The sequence below is a fragment of the Geotrypetes seraphini genome, chromosome 14 (genome assembly GCF_902459505.1).
Source record: "Geotrypetes seraphini chromosome 14, aGeoSer1.1, whole genome shotgun sequence".
Lineage (NCBI taxonomy): Eukaryota > Metazoa > Chordata > Amphibia > Gymnophiona > Dermophiidae > Geotrypetes > Geotrypetes seraphini.
The window spans coordinates 67,702,925-67,729,529 of NC_047097.1; the positions used below are offsets into that span (position 1 = coordinate 67,702,925).

The window sequence follows — 26,605 nt, forward strand, 5'->3', positions numbered from 1 at the left end:
CCCCCACCGCGTCAGAGGAGTCAGCACCCGAACCCCCCATAAAAGGGGGCGGAGCCAACGACGAACGTGGTGCACAGCATCAGGCAAGAGGAGTAGAAGCAGCAAGGGAGAAAAGCAGTTTTAGAAGCAAAAACGAGCAGAGGAGGGAGACAGAGGAGAGCAGGAGGCTAGGGGCTGGGCGAGAGTTAGCTCCGCCCACCCCCACCGCGTCAGAGGAGTCAGCACCCGAACCCCCCATAAAAGGGGGCGGAGCCAACGGCGCACAGCCGTTAGGCGCGCGGCGAAGGCGAGCGGCAAAGGCGCTCGCCTTAGCGAGAGCGCCTTTGCGAAGGGCCTCAAGAAGGGCCAAGTCACTACACCCAAGAGCACAGGGAAGGACTGAAAGGTGAGGAAGTGTCAAGCAGCGCAGAAGAGACGAACACACAAGCAGCAGTAAGGTAAGGAAGAGAAAAGACAACACACACAAGAAAGCAGCAAGGCAAGAAGCAGATACAGAAGGAACAACCACACACAAGCAAAAGTTAGGCAAGGTTGTGCAAAGGCACCAGGCACAGAAAGAACAATCACACAAACAAAAGTAAGGAAAGGTAGAGCGTAGGCAGTCCATACAAAGGCAGAAGGCAGTAAAGCAAGAAGCAGGTGCAGAAGGAAGCAGGCACCGAAGGAACACGTAAACTTATCTGTTTTCTTAAAGTAGTAACCCCGATGGAAGCAGAAGGTAACCAGAAGATGAGCTTTCCAGTGTTCTGCGCGGACTGTCATATGTATGACTACCTCCCCTCGGGGAGACAGTCATACGTATGCAGTCGGTGTCAGGAGCTGAAAAGCTTGAAGAAAGAAGTCAAGCGACTTGAGGACAAGATACAGGAGCTAGAAGGACTTTACACCACGGAGGACCCTACCAGGGCATTTGAAGACTTCAGGAGTGAGAAACACATCGAGAAGGAAGTCAGGGAACTCGAGGAATTCATTGAGGAAGCATACAGGAGGAGGGTGGAAGAGAACGAACTCCAGATGAGAGATGATGCAACACCAACTTGGAAGGGGGAGCAAGAAGCAGATGACCTCAAAGAAGACACCCACAGAAGAATACCACACGAGGGGGAAGAATTGGCTAGTCGATGCCCAGAAGAAGAGAGAGCTAAGCACACCGAGGACATTGACCTGAGACCGATAAGAAAATTGAAGAAGGGAAAGTCAGCGATCCTGGTGGGAGACTCGATATTGAGGCATGTAGACAGCCACATAGCAGGAGGAAGAGAGGATCGACTGGTGACCTGCCTCCCAGGAGCGAGAACCAAGGACATCGTGGACAAAATTGAGAAGGTCTTGGAAGGAGCAGAGACGGAAGAGACCGCAGTAATGATCCACATCGGGACGAATGATGTCAGCAGGAGAGACTACAGAAGAGGCACGCTGATAGAACAGTTCAAGATTCTAGGAAGGAAACTGAAGATGAGGACCCAGAAGATAGCATTCTCAGAGATCCTACCGGTACCGAGGGCAGATGTGAAAAGGCAGGAAGAACTACAATCAATAAATGCATGGATGAGGAGATGGTGTGAGGAAGAAGGGTTCCACTTCGTGAGGAACTGGACAACGTTCTGGGGCAAGAGCAAGCTCTACAGGAGAGATGGACTGCACCTGAGCGTGGCGGGAACAAGACTTCTAGCAAACAACGTCAAGAGAGGAATAGAACAGGCTTTAAACTAAGAGAAAGGGGAAAGCCGACAGTCGACCTAGCGTCGATGATTCGGAAGAAGGTATCCCGTGAAGATACTAAGGGGAAAAAAGGCAGGGAAGAAACAAGAGACAAATTACAGGAGTCAACTAACCCAGAAGAGGAGGTTAGAAAGATTGTAGCAAAAGAGAAGACACCAAAGACTGAAGCACAGGGAAAAGAAATGAAGACGACAAAATGCCAGGATCTAAACTGCATATATACTAATGCAAGGAGTTTAAGAAACAAAATGGGGGAGCTAGAAGCCATGGCCAATGCAGAGGACATAGACATCATTGGAATCTCTGAAACGTGGTGGAATGAGGAAAACAAATGGGATACAGCACTGCCGGGGTACAAGCTCTATCGCCGGGATAGGTCAGGTCAGAAAGGAGGAGGAATAGCCCTATACGTAAAAGAAAGCATACAATCGACAAGAATGGACACAGCGGAGATGATCAACAAACTGGAATCGCTATGGGTTAAAATACCGGGTAGGAAAGGGCATGAAATAAAGATGGGCCTATACTATCGTCCACCCGGGCAAACCGGAGATAGCGATAAAGAAATGGATGCCGAGATGAAGCGAGAATGCAAAAGTGGTTACACAGTTGTTATGGGAGACTTCAACTATCCTGGGATAGACTGGAGTCTTGGAAGCTCAAGATGCGCTAGGGAGACAGAATTCCTGGAGGCTATACAAGATTGCTTCATGGAGCAGCTTGTTAGAGAACCGACGAGAGGAAATGCCACTCTGGATTTAATCCTAAATGGACTAAGGGGACCTGCAAAGGAAGTGGAAGTAGTGGGACCGTTGGGAAACAGTGATCATAATATGATCAAGTTCAAGGTTGAAGTAGGCATACCGAACGGAAAGAGAACCATAGCGACATCTTTCAACTTCAGGAAAGGAAACTATGAAGCAATGAGGGAAATGGTAAGGAAGAAACTTAGGAACACTTCCAAAAAATGGCAAACAGTAGAACATGCCTGGTCTTTTTTCAAAGACACAGTGAGCGAGGCACAAAATCTGCACATCCCCAGATTCAGAAAGGGGTGCAAAAAGGGTCGAACAAAAGACCCAGTATGGATGACTAAAATAGTGAAGGAAGCGATAGGCAATAAGAAAAATTCATTCAGGGAATGGAAAAAGGACAAAACTGAAGGGAACCAGAAGGAGCACAGGAAGTATCAAAAAGAATGTCACCGTGTGGTTCGAAAAGCCAAAAGAGAGTATGAAGAGAGGCTAGCCAGGGAGGCACGAAATTTCAAACCGTTCTTCAGATATGTTAAAGGGAAACAGCCAGCTAGGGAGGAGGTAGGACCGCTGGACGAAGGAGACAGGAAGGGAGCGGTGAAGGAGGAGAAAGAAGTCGCAGAAAGACTCAACATGTTCTTCTCGTCTGTATTTACAAACGAAGACACAACCAACATACCGGAACCTGAACAAATATTCAATGGAAATCAAGCAGAAAAATTAACATCCATGGAAGTGAGCCTTGATGATGTACACAGGCAGATAGAAAAACTTAAAACTGACAAATCCCCGGGTCCGGACGGAATCCATCCCAGGGTTCTGAAGGAATTAAAGGAGGAGATAGCGGAACTACTGCAGCAAATTTGCAACCTATCCTTGAAAACAGGCATGATCCCGGAGGATTGGAAGATAGCCAATGTCACGCCCATCTTTAAAAAGGGATCAAGAGGTGACCCGGGAAACTACAGACCAGTGAGTTTGACTTCGGTTCCGGGGAAACTGACGGAAGCACTGATTAAAGAACACATCGATGAACATCTGGAAAGAAACGAACTTTTGAAAACAACCCAACATGGTTTCTGCAGGGGGAGATCGTGCCTAACGAACTTATTGCACTTCTTCGAAGGAATTAACAAACGGATGGACAGAGGAGACCCCATAGACATCATATACCTTGATTTCCAAAAAGCCTTTGACAAGGTGCCTCACGAACGTCTACTCCGGAAACTGAAGAACCATGGAGTGGACGGAGACGTACATAGATGGATCAGAAACTGGTTGGCGGGTAGGAAACAGAGGGTAGGGGTGAAGGGCCACTACTCGGACTGGATGGGGGTCACGAGTGGTGTTCCGCAGGGCTCAGTGCTCGGGCCGCTGCTATTTAATATATTCATAAATGATCTAGAAACAGGCACGAAGTGTGAGATAATAAAATTTGCGGACAATACAAAACTATTTAGTGGAGCTGGGACTAAAGAGGAATGCGAAGAATTGCAAAGGGACTTGAACAAATTGGGGGAATGGGCGGCGAGATGGCAGATGAAGTTCAACGTTGAGAAATGTAAAGTATTGCATGTTGGAAACAGAAACCCGAGGTACAACTATACGATGGGAGGGATATTATTGAATGAGAGCAACCAAGAAAGGGACTTGGGGGTAATGGTGGACATGACAATGAAGCCGACGGCACAGTGCGCAACAGCCGCTAAGAAAGCAAATAGAATGCTAGGCATAATCAAGAAGGGTATTACAACAAGGACAAAAGAAGTTATCCTGCCATTGTATCGGGCGATGGTGCGCCCGCATCTGGAATACTGCGTCCAATATTGGTCTCCGTACCTTAGGAAGGATATGGCGTTACTCGAGAGGGTTCAGAGGAGAGCGACACGCTTGATAAAAGGGATGGAAAACCTCTCATACGCTGAGAGATTGGAGAAACTGGGTCTCTTTTCCCTGGAGAAGAGGAGACTTAGAGGGGATATGATAGAGACTTATAAGATCATGAAGGGCATAGAGAGAGTAGAGAAGGACAGATTCTTCAAACTTTCGAAAAATAAAAGAACAAGAGGACACTTGGAAAAGTTGAAAGGGGACAGATTTAAAACGAATGCTAGGAAGTTCTTCTTTACCCAACGAGTGGTGGACACCTGGAATGCACTTCCAGAGGGAGTAATAGGGCAGAGTACAGTACAGGGGTTTAAGAAAGGATTGGACAATTTCCTGCTGGAAAAGGGGATAGAGGGGTATAAATAGAGGATTACTGCACAGGTCCTGGACCTGTTGGGCCGCCGCGTGAGCGGACTGCTGGGCATGATGGACCTCAGGTCTGACCCAGCAGAGGCATTGCTTATGTTCTTATGTTCTTATACCACTGGAAATACTGCTCAGTGAAATCAAATGAAGCCATGACTGCGTTCTTAAGTACGAGTCGTACTTAAGTCGGGCATTTGTAACTCAGGGACTGCCTGTATACTAAAGGTTGCCCATCCCTTTATATTAATTACAAATAGATAAACATAGAAGCTGCCCACTTCTTCTTTATAATGCTGAAATTAGTTTGAGGATTTGTGTTTTTTTTTGTAGCTTTATATCTGTCAAAATCAAGAAACATCTTTGTTTTTAGAGACATGATTATATGATTGCAATGTTGATGGAACTCCTGAAAGATGTTTACAAGCCAGTTTGATGAACTGCTTTGCAATGTGCTCAGACATCATGTCCAGTGGAGACGGTTAAAATCCATTTTGGCTTCAGCAGATCGGATAACTTCCTCTGATGCAGTTTGGAATTCCGGGGATTTTATTTTCCCCGCGCATATTGGGAAGTCTAGGAATTTTGATGAACGCAAACCAGGTTAAAATCTGGCTGGCTCCAATTCAAACAAAAGCCTATCATTTTCGAACCTGATAACAATTAACTGGTACTGTCCTGAGGCAGCTTCCTATAGGCAAGAGAATAAAGTCATCACAGCAGGGCACAAACAAGTACAAACGTCTTGAAATATCAAATTAAAATATGACATTTGTTTTCAGACGCTGGGTAAATGGTGATCTAGCACAGTGTCTCTCAACCTTTTTACACCTATGGACCGGCAGAAGTAAAAGAATTATTCCGTGGACTGGCGGTTGAAGAACACTGGGCTGTCATGGGCCAGACCCCGCCCATCTCTACCCATTCTCCACCCCAGACCCCGCCCCCATAATAGTACTAATTGCACCTTGCACATCTCGTGCCTCATCTGGAAGCCTTCCCTCTGACGTTGCAACATCAGAGAGAAGGCTTCAATTTCAGGCGCAGGATGCCTGTAGAAGCCACTGCCCGTGGCTTTGTGCACTGAATCAGTGAGGAAGCGGGAGCTGGCTCGAAGATAACGCCGCATCAAGCGCACCGTGGTCCGGCAGTTGAAGAACACTGTTTTGGGCCTGATGCACATGCTGGCCCTGTGGACCGGCAGGAAATTTCTGTGGACTGGCACTGGTCCGTGGACCGGTGGTTGAAGAACACTGACCTAGCAGCCACTGAAAAAATGATCAGTTCTCATGCCCCATAAGATTTTCCCCAAGACGGGCATTTCTCTTTCTCCTCACCTGCGTAAGTTAGTGACATGGACTTATTAAAGCCACAGCAGGCCAGAATCTCAGACCATTTTGAAGATGGGCAACAAGACAGATAAAACGAATTGTCTCACAAAAATAAGGAAACCCTCAATGCACAAAAAGCTCAAGGTTATCCAGACACTTTCCTCACCCGAATGTACGACAGCAAACAATGAACGTAAGGCTTGTTTAATCTGCCATTTTCCCTTCTTGCTGTAAAAGGCTGGGAGAACAGAAAAACAGAAGGATGTTGGGCTGTATAAAGAGAGGCGTAGTCAGTAGAAGGAAGAAGGTCTTGATGCCCCTGTACAGGTCATTGGTGAGGCCCCACTTGGAGTATTGTGTTCAGTTTTGGAGACCGTATCTGGCAAAAGACGCAAGAAGACTTGAGGCGGTCCAGAGGAGGGCAACGAAAATGATAGGAGGCTTGCGCCAGAAGACGTATGAGGAGAGACTGGAAGCCCTGAATATGTATACCCTAGAGGAAAGGAGAGACAGGGGAGATATGATTCAGACGTTCAAATACTTGAAGGGTATTAACGTAGAACAAAATCTTTTCCAGAGAAAGGAAAATGGTAAAACCAGAGGACATAATTTGAGGTTGAGGGGTGGTAGATTCAGGGGCAATGTTAGGAAATTCTACTTTACGGAGAGGGTGGTGGATGCCTGGAATGCGCTCCCGAGAGAGGTGGTGGAGAGTAAAACTGTGACTGAGTTCAAAGAAGAGTGGGATGAACACAGAAGATTTAGAATCAGAAAATAATATTAAATATTGAACTAGACCAGTTACTGGGCAGACTTGCACGATCTGTGTCTGTGTATGGCCGTTTGGTGGAGGATGGGCAGGGGAGGGCTTCAATGGCTGGGAGGGTGTAGATGGGCTGGAGTAAGTCTTAACAGATTTCGGCAGGTGGAACCCAAGCACAGTACCGGGTAAAGCTTTGGATTCTTGCCCAGAAATAGCTAAGAAGAAAAAAAATTAATTTAAATTGAATCAGGTTGGGCAGACTGGATGGACCATTCGGGTCTTTATCTGCCGTCATCTACTATGTTACTATGTAAAGTGCCTTAAATTTAACAAACCCCCAAATCAAAAGTTCCCAAGAGGACGGACTAAGCATTATTGCACTAGTGGAACACTCCATATTGCCGGAGCTATTTGGCTTGAGCAAATATCACACCCAGCGTCCAAATTCAGGAGCCCTATGTCATATTAGTGTTATGTTAGTTTCATGCTTATGGACCAATTAAAATGCCTTACGGATTCCTTGATGTTTCCCATTCAGTCTATTATGGAGCATCAGTTTTCTTTAATAACTGGCTTATTTCATGCTATCTCCATGGAAGTTAAATAGAAAGGGAGGTGGATGGGCGTAAGAACTGCTAATGCTTTCCAGACGGTAAGAAAAAGTTCACCTTGGTATATTTTGTCAGCCTCTGTGAACAAGCTGAGGGCTAGTGGGAGGAGCCAAGCGGAAAGAAGAACTGAAAGTCGAAGAAGCCCACGTGGCTCCTCCAGCTAAAATTCTTGACCAGGACATTCACCACATGGTAAATTAAATAATTTTCTTTCAGAGCTCGTTTATTGAGATATTTTTCAAACTTTATATACAGAGCAAGTGGGTGTAATTAAACCTCATGTTATAACATTACATGTTGGTGCATAAAACAAGTGAAAGCAACGCCCAACAGTTGGAAATACTTGGAAGTATAGTGAATATTATATTAAAGATTTTCAAAGCCGTCCAGCTCCCTACCTAGAGAGCCAGGTGGCCAAATCAAAGCCACTGAAAAAAAAATGTCAGTGTCGGAGTAGCAAAATTTAACTGCTCCAGTCATTGGCAGTCTGAGTGGCAGCTAATCAAAGCAAGGAGGGTAGTATAGCTTTTCTAGATGCAGCCATCATCTCCACACAACTGAATCTGGTGATGCCCCCCCCCCCCCCAAAGCCTTCATCTAAAGAAGGGTCTCCTCTCCCCACGACCCCAGAATCAATTCTTGGTCCTCCTGAAGTCTTAGTGTGAAACCCAATCTCTCCCAGTCCCTCCAAAGCACCAATTTAAAAAAAAATAAAAATAAATCAACTCCCTCCTCTAAAAGTCCAATGTACTATTTATAACCTCCAACCAGACCTGGCGATTCCCCTGTCTTGAAGGCAGCAGAACCTATGCTTTCCTCCTTCCTGCTCCAGCACCGAGTTCAAATATAATTTAGGGGGGGCAGTTATCTACGTATGTGGGCTACTGTTAAGATGTCTTAGTTTATCACTGTGTCTCAGTGCATAAATAGAACCCGTGCTAATATAACCTGACTTAGCGGAAACCCACATTTGCCAACTTCTCCCCCCCCTCTTTATTTGTAAATTGGAGCTGCATGGGGACTAGATGGAGGCAATATTTTTTTACATTAAGAGCTTCAAACGGAGTGGCGAAAATGTTTAATGCTTACCTGAGGGCATTAGAGAAAAAGGTGGCTGAGCTCAGAGGGATTACGCTATATTATATTTATATATTGCCTTCCTCCCATGTTATATTTAATATTGCCTTCTTTGAACAAAGCTCAACCCAAAGCAGTTTACAGCAAAAGTAATACAATCAACAAACATCAAAGGAATGAAAACAGATGCATTAATAAATTACATAGAAACTGATGCTAGATACACAGATATTATCCAGCTAATTTAACAAAGTCTAACTTTTAGCAACAATTTAAGGGCCCTTTTACTAAACTGCGCTAGAATCTGGGCTTAATGTGCTCCATCACAGGACTTTTTCTGCGCCCTAAGCCCAGATTTTAAGCGCCATCTTTTTAGGGCTTTTGCCATTTTCTGTCCAGGTTGTGCACTAACGCTCCTGTGTTAACTCTTCATTAATCAGTTAGCACGCCTTAATTGTAACGTGTTCGCTGGTTAACACGTCCCTTCTCCATCCATGCCATGCCCCCGCAGAGGAAAAAATCGTATAAATAACGTTCTATTTAGTGTACGAGAACTGGGAAAATACCACAAAACTTCTCAGTGCAATTTTGAAATATCCTGTTATGTGCTGGCCATGTATTAATACTCTGAAGTAAAAGGGTCCCTTTGTTGGCTAGGCCAAAAATTACCCTAAATTTAAATGCGAAACATCTAGTTGGTCGCCTGGCTATTAATTCGCATACTGAACCTTTATCCCTTCAAGTTCACCCTGAGCAATGGGGAAGGGGTCTCAACAGCTGGATTTGCCAGATACATACAAGTAGGATGTTGGGCCTGATGGACCATTGGTCCAATCTAACACGAAACTTCTTATGCTCTTATCTTTACTCATTTAGCACATGATAAAATATTGGGTTTCATGAAATGCCTGCGGAAAAGTACAAAATCTTTCACACTTAAAGCAAAGAGTATAAAAACTGGGTCATGTACAAGTTATTATATATAAAAGAAGGGTAACCTATGATATCTTTATTCTTCACTCCCGATACATGTTCATCCTATTTAGGGATAATTCTTCAAGACATGTTCCATGAGCATGTTCACTGATAATATGGCAAGTAAGATGTAAATGTCTGCTTCTTTAAAATATTTTCCCCTTTAAACCCCTTCCCCCAAGTACAGCTCAGGGAACTGTTACTGGCTCAAGGTATAGAGGGACATGACCTCCGGGGCTGAAACTGTAGAAGTAGACATCTTCCCCAAGTCCGAAGGAACTGAGGCCTGAACAGCCCCGATGGTCGCTGGGTCTGAACCCAGATCTCTGGCACCATGGTTCTATCACTTCAGCCCTGGGACGGCTTCCAAAATAAACATTTAATAACTTCTGTGGCACTCTGGTGCATCTGGTTGGATATTTATGGCTATGACTTGATATTTGCTTTGGAGCACTTGGCCAAAATTTTTTTTTTTTTTTGGGGGGGGGGATAACTTTGTAACAGGGTGCCTACAAATGTTTCAGTTGACTATTTCAGGATCAGCTTTCCAGCTCTTCGCAACCAAATCCACTATACTCATACACAGCTTTGTTGTACGAGTATAGTGGATTATGGAAAGTTGATCCTGAACGAAAAAGCAGGACGCTATTCAGATAAGAACTATCTCACTTTATTGATGGTTTATTAGTGTTAGTGCATTACATCAGTGATTCCCAACCCTGTCCTGGAGGAACACCAGGCCAATCGGGTTTTCAGGCTAGCCCTAATGAATATGCATGAGAGAGATTTGCATATGATGGAAGTGATAGGCATGCAAATTTGCTTCATGCATATTCATTAGGGCTAGCCTGAAAACCCAATTGGCCTGGTGTTCCTCCAGGACAGGGTTGGGAACCACTGCATTACATATATCAAAGAGTAATTGAATCACAACATCGGCGTTTTTTCAGGCCAATGATAGAAGCATGTAGAGGAGCTGGTACGCTTTATGGCTCTCTTTCATAGCCAAGGGACAGCATTTGCTTCCCTTGGCTTCCGAGGCCTTGTTCCTCCGTGATTGATTGCAGTTGGAACATAATAGGACTGTTTGTTTAAATTTTCACCGGAGTTTTGATTTATTATATGTATTGTTGTTATCCGCATAGATGGTTGATATGCGGGCTACAAATGTTTTAAATAAATAAATAAATGGTGTGGTCAAAAATAATCAATTTACAAATAAATACAAGTCCCACCTCAAACGTATTACATGCATACATCATGAAGGACTTTTTTTTTTTTTTTGGTGTGTGTGTGAAATGGGCCATCATAGAACCAGAGGACCTATCAAAATCTTTTCCAAGTCCTCCAACCGTTAGCCCAAAATAAAGGGACTCTTTTACCAAGCTGAAGTAAGCGCTCGCGTGTGCTCTCTGCAGATTAAAATGGCTTACAGCGAGACGCCCTCAACTATTCTGTATTAAGGGCTCCTTTTACGAAGTCGCATTAAGCTTTTTTTTAATCACCGGTGTTGGCTCCGACGCTCACAGAATTCCTACGAGCGCTGGAGCTAATACAACCGTGGCCGGCGATTTAAAAAAAAAAAAAAAAAAGCCTAATGCGGCTTTGTAATAGGGCGGTTAAGTCTGAGATTTGCAAGTGCATACTCGACCTAAAATTTTTTCCCATACAGGGGTCATGTCGGGGGTGAAGAGTGGGCGTTTCTGAACTGATCAGTTAGCGCAGTTATAGGACTGCAAAGTTACTTATTAGCGTGTCGGCACCTACCACCAACAGGTATCACTAATCTTTGCTAATGGCCATAACTTATGGCCATTAACTGAAAAAGACGGAAAATGGGCCATGAGGGCACGCTGAGGTCACTTTTTACCACAGCTTGGTAAGAGGACACCTTAGTATAGTGCAACGCAATAAAGTTCAAAGTGTAACGTGTGCCCCATTAATTCATGAAACAAACCATGTATCTTTCGTGCATAGTTCCAAATTAATCATCTCTGCCTCTGTCTCCCCCACTGATGTTACCTTTTTTTTATACAGATGACTACTAATCTATGAAACCAAAACGAACGTATGGGGACTCATTCTAGAACTGTGACCTGGTCTGTCATTAAGGTCACATTTTGGGGGATTTGATGGGGATCACACGAGGAGGAAATGTGATGCTACGTACTGGAAGTGAACAAGACCCCTGAGCCACTTCAAAAGTGTACACCAGCCTGCGTTTCCTGATGGCTGAACACGTACAAAACCCCCCAAAACTCAAATGTGCTGTGACCTTTTCAGCATTTTACTCGGGAGATATTCCGATCTACAATCTAATCTTCGTATACATAGTGAAAGAAAGCAATCTTAAGTTCTCTGCGGACGTTGCACTGCAAGAAAGCTCAGATGGATGCGGAATCTAGTTATTGCTGAAACAGAGGGCAGCGCGTGAATTTGCAGAGCTAGAGAAAAAGGAGAAAGCCTAACAGGGGATCGTTACCTGCTGGGAGGAAGTGGCGCTTAGCTTTACGTTTACAACCGTGAAAAGTCCTGCCATTTCGCTTCAAAAATCCTCAGCACCAATGACTCTGTGTAATATGGAGATTGATACTGTCTGACAGTTTACTGAAGTGTAGAAAATAATCATAATAAAATAAGTGAGAATAATGGGCTTCCCTCCAAGCTCACTCACAGATGTGCCCAAGTCTGCTTCATGAACTATGACGGGGCACAGATTGAAGGGCACTGCGCACCCACATATCATCGTCACGTTAATCATTTCAGGCAGCCGCACAGATGTTACTTTCACAAGTCATCAAAAATAAAAGCAAATGCAAAAACAAGAAAATCATAAGCAAATGAAGCGATTTTTCTACGTGTGAACTTGTGGAAAACAAGACTGTGGCAACATTATGGGCCGGATTCTCTCAACGGCGCCTAAATCGGGAGCCGCCCTACAAAAAAGGCACAGGCCGCGGGTCAGTCATGCTCAGGCGCTGTTTAAAGAATTGTGGCTAATGGCGCCTAAGTTCACCTCTACCCCTAGCCACGCCTACTATGAGCTTAAGTGCCATTAGGCGGCTTGCTGTAGACATGATTATGATGCTTATTCTAGTAGGCGACCACTTTCTTAAACAAGTTTTTAATTGGTTTTTAAGGGCACAGTCAATTACCGTGCCAATTAAAGCGGCAGTAGGGCGCCTACTGCCATCTAGCTTACAGCACTGGTTCTAGAATCTTGGCCCAAAACGTCTCACGGATGGATGCCAAAGAAATGAGAATCCTATAATTACTCTCGAACAAATAAGTTGTCTAAATGCACCCAACTGCAAAACACAGCAGGGATTCATTGTATTTGCACATCTATTGGCAGCCGTGCAAGTGACTGCGCAGTGACATGATCGCGAATGCTCTAGCGTACCAAGGATGGGGCGGTCTGTCCTGGGTGCAAGGAGTTGGGGTGTGCGTGGAGTGGTCGCAGGGCAGTTGGCTCCCGCCCCTTTGATGGGTAATTACTGTTCCAGGGCAGGGGTCCGACAGAGCCAATGGCCGTTGGCTACAGTTCTTGACGGTTGTAAACCGGTCTGGTTTCCAGGATATCTCTAATAAATACGCAAGAGAGATGTCTATTCTGCATACAACTCAATCAATGCATGCAAATATACCTAAAAATATTCATTAAATCTCCCTCACTAGGACTGCAGACAATAAACAGTGCTTGTGTATATTCTGTAATGAAATTCAAATAAACAGAAGCCCAGCTACAAATTATTCATATAAAAAACATAAAAAAAACTTTTTGGGGATATGATGTGCTCAGACCCATAACCAAAATGCCACAGGTGAGGCAAGGGTTACCAAGGGACCATCACAGCCACCTCAATGTCCCAGAACTGCTCTTCCAAGACACATCACTGCTCTGGAACAAACCCCATTCATAATGTGAATTCTGAAAATGTTCTTTTGTGCTGTATCTTTCCTGAGTGACTGGCGGTTCCACTTCTTTAATGGTCTGCCCTGTCTCCTGTGTATTACCACCCAAAACCACTCTTACTGCAAACGTAGAGGGGAGTCTACCAGTAAGTAGATGTGGCTAGGGGTGGATTTGGGACAGATGTTGGACATGGGTTGCCTCAGGTGCACTAATTTAGGCCAAGAAAACCCTGGCCTGAATGGCAGTGTGCCTAAGGATTCAACGCCTATGGTGTCTAAGACTGCATAGGCGCTGCTAAGTGTGATTTTATAAATGGTGCCTTGCGGATGAAGGACAATTGCGCTGTTTATAGAATCAGGGCTAGAGTGTCATTCTATAAACAGAACGCCAAGCTAAGTGCCATTTACAGAACAGCATGTAGGACCCACGGCCAACTTTGGGCATGGAGATTTACATCATCTGAAAGCTGGTGTAAATCTGCACGGATCCCCCCCCCCCCCAATTCTGTTTATACTGCACACATCTTTAGTGAATGCCCCTTACGGTTTTGCTTTTTCAATGGTCTGCCTCGTCTCCAGTGCGTTACCCACCCCAAACCATTCATACTGCAAATGTAGAGGGGAGTCCTTTATATGTCTATAGTACGAGTGGTTTTGGGTGGCAACGCACAGGAGACGAGGCAGACCATTAAAGAAGTGGAACCACCAGTCACTCAGGAAAGATAAAGCACAAAAGCACATTTTCGGAATTCACATTATGAATGGGCTTTGGTCCAGAGCAGTGATGCGACTTGGCAGAGCAGATCTGGGACATCGATGTGGCTGTGATGGTCCCTTGGCATTTTGGTTATGGGTCTGAGCACATCATATCTCAAGAACATTCATTAGGGATTTTCTGACCTGTTAGTAATCTTCGAAGACCGAGTTGGACCCCACTCCCATGAGATTAACAGAAAGGCTTTCTTACACATGGTTGAAAGTGCTTCTGGTTTGGGTTTTTTTTAACAGAAATATTTGAGATAAAAGAAAAAGCATGCCGATGCAAAGCTTGTAGTGAGAGGAAGCCACTGCATGAGAATAGTTGACAGCTTGGAAAAAGAGGGATTGGCATCAAAAGCAATAGGAAGTATCCCCAGGTTACGAACCACAGCATTATCCTTGGAAGCTACCTACTAATTATGGCAATTTAATCAGCATCTACTCTATGCAGGAAGACAGAAAAGAAGAAAATGTTTCTTCCGGATAGGGACTGCATGTGAAAAAGAAAAGTACTCAGCTTGTGCTTGTGAAAAGAAACTTTAGCAATGCCTCGTCAACTGTTTTGTTCTAATTTTTGCATTCCTATCTCAACCTAATGGCTCCTGCATAAATTATTACATTTGCATGCATAATGTGCTTAGAAAATCCATTCCTTGCATTTAGACTTTTCAACCCTTTGGATTCTTGTTCTGGGCTTTAGGGAAATTGAGAAGAGAAAGCAAAGAGTTGCAAGGCTGGTCAAAGCAGTTTGACGACTTCATCGCAGGATAGAGCTGACTTTGCTTCTGTTAAGGGTGAAACCCTTTAGCTAAGGCAGGTTTCGGAACGTGGACGGAGACTTCAGTTTCAAAACATATTTGCAACGAATTAAAAAAAAGGCAAAACAATTTTTCCTAACAAATACTTAAATTTGTAATGCTAGAAAATTAATTTACTGTGCCAAAGGAAGTTTTGTGCATGTGTCCTCCACCATCCCCCCATTTTCTATCCTTTTCCAACACAACCAGCCCAGGCTCCTCCTAAAACCATGAGATCCCAGGCCCTGAGCACAATGGCTAGCTTATGCATTCTCTGCAGCATTTCAACACCACTGCCTTGGACCCACTGTGCCGGCCTTGCAGGTGATTTTAGTAGCCAGCATGGCTCATGTAGACAATCAGTTACTGACAAGCCAGTGCCCAAGCTTTGATTCTCTCGCTTCGCATCATTTCTGCGGCAAATCTTACTTATTTTGCACTGCTCGTATTGAAACGCGAGTAAAACGGAATTTACGATGCTCCAAGGAAGTAGCAAAAACAATATCCTCCCTAGGTCTTAGAAACATGAACATATTCACAAGCAAATGCATGAGAGAACTGCGACTTTGAACTGTCAAACCAGGATGAAAAGCGAACAGTATAAATTCAGGAATTTATGGCTGACAATTATATATCCTTGTACGAGATATTTATTCAGCTTGTCTCCTTGGTTTAAATCGCTGATCTAGTTATGCTGTACTTAAAGTACACAATATATGAAGCTGGTCTAGGTACTGTGCTTAAAAACCAGAATTCATGACAACTTATACTGAAGTAGATTGTTTTTGTCTCTCTCCCTCTTGATGGAATGGTTCTGCAAATGGCCCCCAAGTCATGTATCAAATGGATAACAGCTGAAATCAAGGTTTGTTTGGCACGATGTTGGTTTAAATACTAGGTCAGAATTATTATTTTTGTGGTTTCTGTCGGTTTATTCCAGGATCACAGATGTCAGAAGCATGCTCCATTGCAGGACAGTGACTCGACACGAAAACAGTCCACACAGCATCTCATATCAGCAACAGGGGCTTTTTTGAATGCTGGAATACGTTAAATATTAGGAATATTACATTCGCTCAGCTTGTTCCTTCTCATCTGCTATATCGATATGCCTAACATTTTGTTTTGGTATTTTCGAAATCAGAAAACAACTTTTAAAATGAAAGTGTTACCCCCTCCCCCCTCCTTAAAATTAAACTTACGTTTATTCCATTTCAGTGGTGAAAGCTTATCCACTGAGTTTAAAGGGGCAATCTTCACGCTGCCCTGCATAGTTGTGGGTGCTTTAGAGCTGCGGAAATGGCAGTAATTTTCATAGCGTAAATATGCAAGTATTTAACCTTAGAAAACCACGGGGAAAAGTTTCTGCAGCCTCTTCCGCTTCCTTATCCCTGTGTGCGCTTCTTCTGTCCGAAACATTTGTACTGTCAAAAGTACATGCGCCGTTTCACTCTCTGCCCTAATCCTACCCACAGGATCTTACATCTTGGGATAAATGCGTGCGGTGCGCTCATTTCAAACACTTTCTCTTGGGGTAACTAATTCATGCCACAAAGGGGACGAGACAGGCTGGCCAGCAATTCGAAACTCCACGGGCACCTAAGTGCCTGCAGCACCAACCAGCCCCACATTTTCCTAAGGCAGGAGTGAACAATTGTGGTCCTTGAAGGCCGCAACCCAGTCGGGGTTTTCAAGACTTCCACAATGAGTACGCGCGAGATTGCTTTGAGCGTTCTGCTTCCGCCATATGCCAATAGATCCCACGCATATCCATTGTGGAAACCTTGAAAACTCGACTGAGTCGCGGCCCTCTAGGACCCCTGTCAGAGGGAAATTTCACTTGCAGGCCCGGGGGGGTCCTTTGTGATTGTTTCAGTGATCTTACAAATTGCCCCCTACAGGGACCAATTACATAACTATTATAACATTATCTGGAAATGTGGCACTCCCCCCCAAAGAGGGCTCGAGAATATAATATTGATGAAGATGGCTTCTCACTGGTTTTACAATAAGCATACAATCGGCCTACAAGAAGTCCAACAGACTATGGAAGACTCTTTTAGCGAACCCGTGCTAACTTTTCTGATAACGAGGGAATGCATGTAAAAAGAGTGGAATTAGCACATATTAATACGACGCCACAGGATATAAGAAAAAAAAAAAAAATACGATAATCCACATATTGCTACTTTGTATTAGAATGGCTAGCAAGATAGGAACAATGCAAACCGTACCTCTTCTTCAGAGAGGTTTTGCAATTGTGTTTGCTGCTGGTAGCTTTGCAGTTTATTAGCACAAAGTTACCGGGGAAATACTAAAATTATTGCCAGTGTAAGGTGCACTCCAATTTAAGCACTGAAAATCTCCATTCTGATACTGCCAGTGATCTAGGATTAAGGGTTAATGTGGCTTGACAAGTTCAGTGCGTCCTAAGAGAGATGCCCGTCCTACAGATTAAAGTGCACACACATTCAAAGAACAAGTCATTAAAAAAAACAAAACAAAAAACACACACGACAACAAAAAGGAGATGATGTTTGGCTAATGAGGAAACCAACTAGAGTGCAATCATTTTGGAAACTGAAATCACAGCCAACCCTGGCCAGCAATTTGTGGCCTCCCGAGCAAGATATTCACCAAAGTGGAGGATTCAACCCTCCTCTCATACATTTCCAGAAACTTTGCTGCACTGCCTCAGGGCATGGCGGAATAAATCTGTGCTGTCCGCCCTTTGGCAAACAGCAATCTTATGATGATCACTGCCCTTTCCATCACCACCTGTGACACAAGGCTTAAAGACACACTCATCCCCATTAAGAATAATAGACGCACTCGTGTTTGGTTTGGAACGCTGCCGTTTGACTTTTGATTACGCGGAAAACCCTTGAGTTTGCACCATGCTTGGACCACTTTTCTGCTGGAAGATCGCATGTAGGAGGGGGTTGGCAGCAGCTCGACTCTCATCCCGTTCACAGAATTCAAACCCTGCCATAAGTTGTCATAACGCAGAAGTCCATCTTGCGGGACTCTTTTCGTTTTCTCGACTACATACTCATAAAGAATCCATGCTTCCTTCATTACTATAAAACAGATTCCATGTTCTCGCACCACTCGTGATCTTCCAGATTATAGATAAATTTTGTCCTGTGAGACTGATTTCGGGGGACAGAGTCTCTCCCTAGATTATCTAGGGTCAAGGTGGAAGCAAAGAACTCGCCGGTGCTCAGTCCGCCGTGGTTCTTGATGTACTTTTTATAGTTTTTTCTTAAGCACTGCCATGTAGTTGTGTATAGGATAAATGCTAAGGATTTCAGTGTTATAGCAATGCTGACATAAAGATATCTGTAAGCCACATTGTCGTATAGCACACAGGCCCCCTGCTCGCCACAAAACGTGCTCCAGAACAGGCATGTCGAATCAATCCCCGCACCGAAGATCAGAGGAGGTGGGATAAAACCTGAAAAAAAAACCAACAACATTACAACATGTTACACTTTGTTTTAAGCTGCATCAACCTTTTAAATTTGTTTTATTAGAGAAAGCCAAAGGTAGCTTGGGGGGGATATTTCCAAGCCTGTGATGTTCTAGGAAAAAGGCAGCTTATTCTTTCTCCTTGTCTAGGTGGGTTAACAGAGTCTCTGTTGGAATGATATATGAAACCAATAACCCACGGCTGGGTGCACTGTAAATCTTCTCAGTTATACACCCCAGCTAAGTGTTAACATTAAGATATGTCCCTCCTGTGCATCTGGGAGTGACTTAGTGTGCTTATAAAACAGCCAGTAGCTGTTTTGTCAGCAATTAGACAGACAAGAAACCTTACTGTGTAGATACAGGATTTCCTCTGCTCTATTTCAGCAAGATTACCGTTTTTTCACGCATATAACGCGCGCGTTATACAAGATTTTACAAACCGCGCATAACCATGCGCGTTATATGCGTGAGAGCGTTATACAATTGTTTTCTGTCTTGCTGGCGCCCTCCTCCATCTTCCTGCAGCGTTCGCCGAAGGCCGCAGCAGCAGCTTCCATGCGCCTCCTGCGGCTGGGAAGCGTTCCCTCTGACGTCGCGACGTCAGAGGAACACTTCTGGGTCAGCCGCAAGAGGCACATAGGATCCGCTGCCCGCGGCTTTCAGCGAACGATGCAGGAAGATGGAGGAGGGCGCCAGCAAGACAGAAAACACCGCATCACAATAGAATAGGCATTACAATAGAAAACCTGGGAAACAAAATTACTTCATTGGTAATTTCCCTGCTGGCGGCATTTGCTGATAGTTAAAATAGCTCAGCTAATATTTCTTGTGAAGTCATTTTGCATACGAAGCAACAGTTAGATAAATAGGTCTTAAACGCTGGCATGGATTATGAAAGTTCAATGAGGAGCATGCGCGGTATACGCGTGGGCGCGCTATACCAAAATTTTCTTACATAAATTCCTTGTTCCCGCGCGCTATACCCGTGTGCGCGTTATATGCGTGAAAATACGGTACATAAAATATCACACAGTAATGCCATTTTGCCCAGGCATCGTCTACTTTCCCTGGTTGAATTATGGCCAGTGGCGCTGCTCCCAGTAGGGGGTGCTGCACAGCCATTTTTATGTCATATTACGTGCTCATTAAAGTCAAAATATTATTATATGGCGTATTTGAGTTAAGTGGTCAGATATTTGCTGAATTTATTCCTAAATGTGCTGATCAGGCTTTAGCAGTGTGTTAAAAATATTACGGGAGGGTCAGTTATTAGGCATGATTCTATGTCCACTTCTGGGGTACTGATTATTGGCGGTTGAAGGATAAATACATTTATTTATTTAAAAAATTTATACTTCGCATATCCTGCAGTTCTAGGTGGAGTAAAATAAAACATCCAAATAATAAAAAAAACAACAAATTATAGCTTTATCATACTAAACGTGTTACAATAAAACAGACAAACATTTAACAATAAAAACAAACCAAAAAACAAATTTTTTTTTTTTCATAAATAGTGCAAAAAAAATAAAATGGTACCAGGGAAAGATCTACGCTTGCGCTCTTTATAGATTCACACTTAGCCCCGATTCCCACACCCTAACTTTGGGCATCAGAACACCCCTGACACACCTATGCCCCGCCCATGGCCACACCCCTTCTGAGATGCACACTGGGGGGATTTGGGTGCCAAGCGTTATAGAACAGAACAGCGTGCAGCCTGATGCACGTACATATCTTTAATTGATGTCAATTAGCATCAATAGCTGGTTGTTAGTGGTGAATTATTCCTCATTAGCCAATTCAGTTGAATCCACCTCTCAGGATTGTGTCATATACAGAATCCAGGGGTTGGGCTTAGGAGGTGGTGAATAGTCCAAGTCCATTAACAGCTTGACAACATGAACTAAAAGCACAGAGTATTTTGGTCCTAGCCCTGATACAATGTCGGAAGGACACAAAACATGGCCAAAATGCAGTTGTTTCGTGGTGCTAAGTCAAGTCATTCTTAATCCATTGGACAATTTAGATTTCTAAGAAGAAATTCCAATATTTAAAAATTAAAGTTCATCCTATATAATAAAACCCTAAGGGCGCATGCACATTTAGGGTTTCGTGTTCCCTGCCGCCGTGTTTTCTGATCCCTGGCCAGATTCTATTTTAGAATGCAGTGGCAGGGAACACTGTGGCCACTCCCCTCTTCCCGCCCTCACTCACCAACTCTCCCTGCTTGTGTCCTGGCCGCCCCGATTGCCCTCCGTGGCCGTATTCAGCGGCTTGATGCGGTGCGGAGAGGCGCTGGCTGCCAGAAGAAGGGCTTCGAGCCACTGAAGACTCTCCCCAAAGCGCAGCAGAGGGTCGGGCGCTGTTTCCTTGAGGATCGCGGCCGGCTGTACCAAACTTTAAAGGCCGCACAGCACCTCAGTAGAACGTTTCCTCTGACGTACGCGATCACGTCAGAGGGAACGTTCTACTGAAGTGCAGAGCGGCTTGCGAGGTTCGCAAAAGCCGGCCGCGATGCTCACAAGGCTACATGCTGGACCGGGGGAGCAGGTAAGGGGTGCTGCTGACCGGGGAAGCAGGGAAGAGGGACCGGGGGAGCAGGGAAGAGGTGCTGCTGACCGGGGAAGCAGGGAAGAGGAACCGGGGGAGCAGGGAAGAGGTGCTGCTGACCGGGGGAGCAGGGAAGAGGTGCTGTTGGACTGTGGGGGGGGGGGGGGGTAAAAATGGGTTTGGAGCTGGGGCTGAAAATAGGGGACATGTGAGGGAAGGAGGCTTTACTAGTACCCGTTAATGTAACGGGCTTAAAGACTAGTATAATATAAAGACCAATGACGAGATCAGCGAGCCATGGAGTGAGATACTTCATGTGAAACGAGTCACTGCCGAGGTCTGATCTTTGGATCGTTATGTTTCCACTGTAGACGTGTATAGCAATCTTATATCTCGCCAAATCCTCATTAATTAGAGTTCTAGGCGGGTTACAGACAACATATTGTTATGAGAATTTTGTATAGACTTAAATATGTTACAAAGGACTATACATGCTACATAAAGTTATCAAATTATACATATATTAGGCATTTGCACAGCTGAACGAGATTAATACAGGGAAGAAGTAATTCCATCTTCTCATCTGATTATCCACATTCAGAATCACAAACTACTGGCAAACAATTAAAAGGCAAATATCACAACGGGTTACCGAGGAGAGGCCCGGCTCTCCAAAACTTGTATTCATTTTCTGCTACAGTGACTGGTGTCGGTGTTTTTAAGCCAATACACAGCCGAGAAAATGACCTTGAGAAAAATCCATGAACATAGAGCAGGTGAAGGAAGGAGACACCCAGTAGAGCAGACATAGGTCATTTGAGCTAGTTTTGAAGCTCGAGTCAATGTTTTTTGACACTATATAATAGGCAAAATTATACACCTGTAGCTAGACTCCATTTTTTATTCACTATTTTTGTTCCTAGAGATAATAATAGTTCTACCATACATTTATAAATCCCATGACATCAGACACTTTAAAAATAAATGTCAGATAATAAATGATAAAACTCTGAATGTATGAATGTACCGTACATTAACATGGGACCGATTCTTATCTCTATCCCATGCAAATAATACCCAGAGAAAACTTAATTGGGAAACAAATTGGCCACGGCTTTATAAGGGAACACCTCAGCCAAGAACCGCTAAAATCAATGACAGGGAGGGTGAACAACCTCCATGCTACTAGTTGGTGGAAATTCCCAGATTGATATTCAATTCAGTTTAACTGGGCAGTAGAGGCCGGCTTGCCCAGGAGTCCATACGGGCACTTAACCAGACAGGGCCATGGAATATCTACTCTGACTGCCGAGAAATTCTCTAGTTACCACCAAGGGGGTCTGGAGGCAGAGTCGGGGTGGATCTCAAGCTCTCCGGGCACCGCCAATATTCAGTGCTGGTGTCCGGATAAAGAGGCGTGCTGGACGGCAGAAAAAGCAGGTTAAGAACAGAACGGATTCTACATGTTTATCAATTCTCATTTCTACAAAAGTAAATTAGTAAGAAAGTGTAACGGGCCAGGGCTGTGGAGTCAGTAGATAAATCGTTCGACTCCGACTCCTCAGTTTCTGGTACCCACGACTCCAACTCCAGGTACCCAAAATTGTCTCCGACTCCTCAACTCCCACTCCAACTCCACAGCTCTGGCAGGGCTGTGGAGTTGGTAGATAAATCCTTCGACTCAGACTCCAGTACCCAAAATTGTCTCCGACTCCTCGACTCCACGGCCCTGGCAATGGCACACCTTTATTTATGCTCATCACGCTTGGCTGGCTATTGGGGGAGCAACACGAAGGCGGCAATTCGGTTAAACAAGCAGCTTCCTTGTAGAACTGATGCCACGTTGAGGGTACCTATTTGATAACGGCATCTGAGCACCCAGGTTCCATTATAGAACACTAGCGAAACCCGGCATCAACGCACCTTATATTAATGTATCAGCTATTATACCCGCATGGGTTGCCTTAGGTGCACTAATTTAGGGCAAGAAAACCCTGGCCTGAATGGCAGTGTGCCTAAGGATTCAACGCCTATGGTGTCTAAGAGGACATAGGCGCTGCTAAGTGTGATTTTATAAATGGCGTCTTGCGGATGATTGACAATTGCATGGTTTATAGAATCAGGACCAGAGCATCATTCTATAAACAGCACGACAAGCTAAGTGCCATTTACAGAATAGCAAGTAGGCATCGCTATGTAGCCTCGATGTTAGCGCCTTTGTAGGGCACTGCTTACAGTATCTGGCCTTAAGTGCTTCTGTCTGGAGCGTACCGACACGCAAAGAGCCACTGCCCTTCACATATCATCTGTATCTGCATAATATCCAAGTGCCATCAAAGACCAGGGCAGTGAATATGCAGTTCTAGTCCTGCCAGCAGAGATCAGCGCTACCAAAACCACTGACCAGCATGGGCTGAATATCAGCCAGCCTTTAAGTTTTCGGTGACGGGACCAAATCGCGCAAGACAACGGCGCGCCGAAGCACTATTTTAAAGGGCTCAGATTTACTTAACAGACATTGCGCTGGCGTTGTGGGGGGTTTGGGGGGTTGTAACCCCCCACATTATACTTAAAACTGAACTTTTTCCCTAAAAAACAGGCAAAAAGTTTGGTTTCAAGTATAATGAGGGGGTTACAACCCCCCAACCCCCCCCCCCAACGCCAGCGCGATGTCTGTTAAGTAAAATAGGGGGGTTCCCCACCAACACCCCCCGTCGGAAACCTTTAAAATAGTGCTTTTCTTCGGCGCGCCGTCAACCTTGGGCTCAGCTGTCGGCGCGCCGTTTTCTCGCGCGATTTTGTCTATGAACCAAGTTTTCAGCTAATTACACTTACCTATCAATCGCAGAAGCAGGAAAAGCACCCCCAAAGCATACGACTTGAGTTCGGGGCTCACTGCCCTGTTTAGGAGAGAAAAAAAAAAAAAAAAAGCAGCATTTAGTTAACAGAACTTTTAGCGGTCCTTTGTTCAGGAAATTATCTGCTTTTTAATTTTCCGGCTTTGGAAGTCCAGAGTCCAAAAAATAACTGAACATACAACCAAACTGTTATTTAAGAACATGTTCTTCAGAAAAATGTTCTTTATGGAACTCTCAAGTTAATTTTGGAGCTCATTGCTCATCTGGATCACTCAAACCCAGGCCAAGTGTGAAATTTTGCTTAAAACAGTGAGCTCTTGTGATGGATGCAAGCTCGTGTGAAAAGGATTCCATAGACCGGTTTTCACAAAACAGATAACTACTCAGTGACTTATCTTTTTTTAAAAAAAACCACAACATTTTCCATGAAGATTTGCTATAGAGGCCATTTACATCCTTAGCAAACTTTTATGTGAATAGGCTGCTAATCCCTAGAAGGGGCTAATGTGGTCATTTTTTCTCAGTCCAAAGATTAGGCGAACGGTGGTGTTTTGTACTAATCTCAGTTTTTTTACTGTTTTTCGTGGGATACCCAGGTAGATGATGTTGCAGTAGTCAAGAACGGATAAGATCAATGGAAAAGGAACGAAGTGCTTAACATGGGGAGGGGGGGTTTGGATTGGTCCCTCCCTCTGGAATTCCCTTCCTCAATCTCTCCGACTTGAACACTCCTTTGAGAGATTCAAATCCTTCCTTTTTACTGATGCGTCTAATAAGATCTCTAAGGCAGAGCAGGGGATAGTGGATGGCAAGGTTGGGCAGACTAGATACTCGGCCATATGGTCTTTATCTGCCTTCATATGTCTCTGTTTCTCTTATCTTCTAGGATCTGCCTGAGTGGCAGTACTTGTTATCCGCAATACAGGTCTTTCCTGTAATTTATTGTAGTTTCAGGAGCGAGCCGATGCCGGCGCGAGCAGTGGGTGGAAGATGCTTCCCACGTCAGCGAACATTTTGAGAGGTATGTGCGAGGGTGGAGAACACTCAAGTTTTGAAGAAGAGTGGGGGGGGGGGGGATGAGAAAGAGTGGTGTGGCAATGCTAGGTTCCAACCTCCCTTGCTATGCCTCTGTCCATGCCCCTTCCGTCACACCCTCCTTGGCGCTGCACACCATAAAATTTAGACATGCATGTTATAGAAAAGGGCATACAGAAGATCTGCACGTAACTCCTAATGACTGCCAATTAACATCAATTATTAATTGTAAACATTCGACTAACTAATTCGCTTATGCACGGATCTGTGCCCAAACTTGTTTGCCCAACGTTGGACAGCCTATACAGAATCTGGGGTATTGTCTTTTCAGATGTGGCCTCCAGAACTTAGATGTTCAGGTTTGTGCCCCCAACCCCTGGGCTCCATTTTCCAGAAAGTTCCTTGCACTGTCGGTCGGGTCAGCTCAAACCCGACAAGACTTTTTACCTGATAAGTATGATGACTGACGGCGTTTGTGCCATGGCTCCAATCATACTACAGACACACATCACACACAGGAATGTTAGGAAAGCTTCTTGACATCCAGGACTGGGGCACTTCCCGGGCACCGCCGTCGTGTTCTCTGCAGGGAGAGAACTGAGGCACCCACAGTCGGTGAGATTCTGCAAAAAAGCACAAACCTTTATCATTCAACATACCCTTGACTAGAACATTTAACGATTCTTAGACCTCAGCGGTGTTGCTTTGTGTTATCAAAGTATCACCACACACAGACTACAAACACCTAAGTTGTCACTGGTCTTGTTTAGATTTTTTTAACGTGCTCAATAGTGCAGTCTTTATCATAGATACTTTAAAGTTATAAAGTTTAGATACTCATCTTATGTATAAAAGAACGCGGCTTTTTAGGGGTTTAAACTTCCGACATAGGACCGTGTTTCGCCTTTGGCTGTATCAAGGAATCCCCCCTTTTGTTGCCGGTGCAATGTTTCCCGCGTTTCCAAAACCACTTTTAAGGATTCACTCTTTCAAGCCACACATCAAGGTGAAACAGTCAGAAGAAAATGACATAGCTCTAAGGTTTTGACCAATTACCTATGATTTAGTTTGCATGTGCAAGAACCCTTCTGCCTATCTGATTATTTACTACTTATATGACAAATTCTCGATCCTCTGCAATCTGGCTTTCGCCCCCCAACACGCCACAAAGACTGCCCTCACCAAAGTCTGTAGTGACATGTTCATGGCCAGATCTAAGGGCCTTTACTCGATCCTCATCCTTCTTGCTGCCTTTGAGACTGTTAATCACAGTCCTCGCTTCGATTCCGTGAATCTGTACTCTCCTGGTTTTTCCTCCTACCTCTCCCATCATACCTTTAGTGTACGTGGCGGTGGGACCTCTTCTTCTGCTGCTGTCCTGCTAGTGGTTGGTGTACCTCTGGGTTCTGTCTTAGGACCCCTTCTCTCTCTACACCTCTTCCCTCGGTGCCCTGATCTCCTCCCATGGCTTCCAGTATCACCTACATCAGGGGTGTCCAATCTTTTGGCTTCCCTGGGCCGCATTGGCCGAAAAAAATGTTTCTGGGGCCGCCAAACGCTGCAGCAAGACAGAGGAGGGAGCCGGCAAGACGGTAAACACCCGGGGGCAGCGGAGGAAAACACTGCATCGCCCTCGACCTGGGCCGCGCAAAATACTTCACGGAGCCGCATGCAGCTGACCTAAATGCTGATGACTCCCAGATCTACCTCTCTACGCCTGAAATTTCATC

The 26,605-nt window shown here is 44.6% G+C and overlaps 1 protein-coding gene across 2 annotated transcripts in view; it reads right to left on the minus strand.

Annotated features, from left to right (window-relative positions):
- SLCO3A1 (solute carrier organic anion transporter family member 3A1) overlaps positions 1-26,605 on the minus strand; it is a 214,752-nt gene that overhangs the window by 19,248 nt on the left and 168,899 nt on the right. The window contains exons 8-10 of one of the 2 annotated variants that reach the window (XM_033920896.1): positions 25,323-25,498; positions 23,818-23,882; positions 13,416-18,412 (exon numbers count right to left, since the gene is read on the minus strand). In XM_033920896.1, coding sequence (XP_033776787.1) covers positions 18,036-18,412; positions 23,818-23,882; positions 25,323-25,498 — 618 coding nt within the window. In that variant the 3' untranslated portion in view covers positions 13,416-18,035. Of the gene's footprint in view, positions 1-13,415; positions 18,413-23,817; positions 23,883-25,322; positions 25,499-26,605 lie in introns of those variants that run through there. The other variant, XM_033920897.1, reaches the window with a different exon arrangement.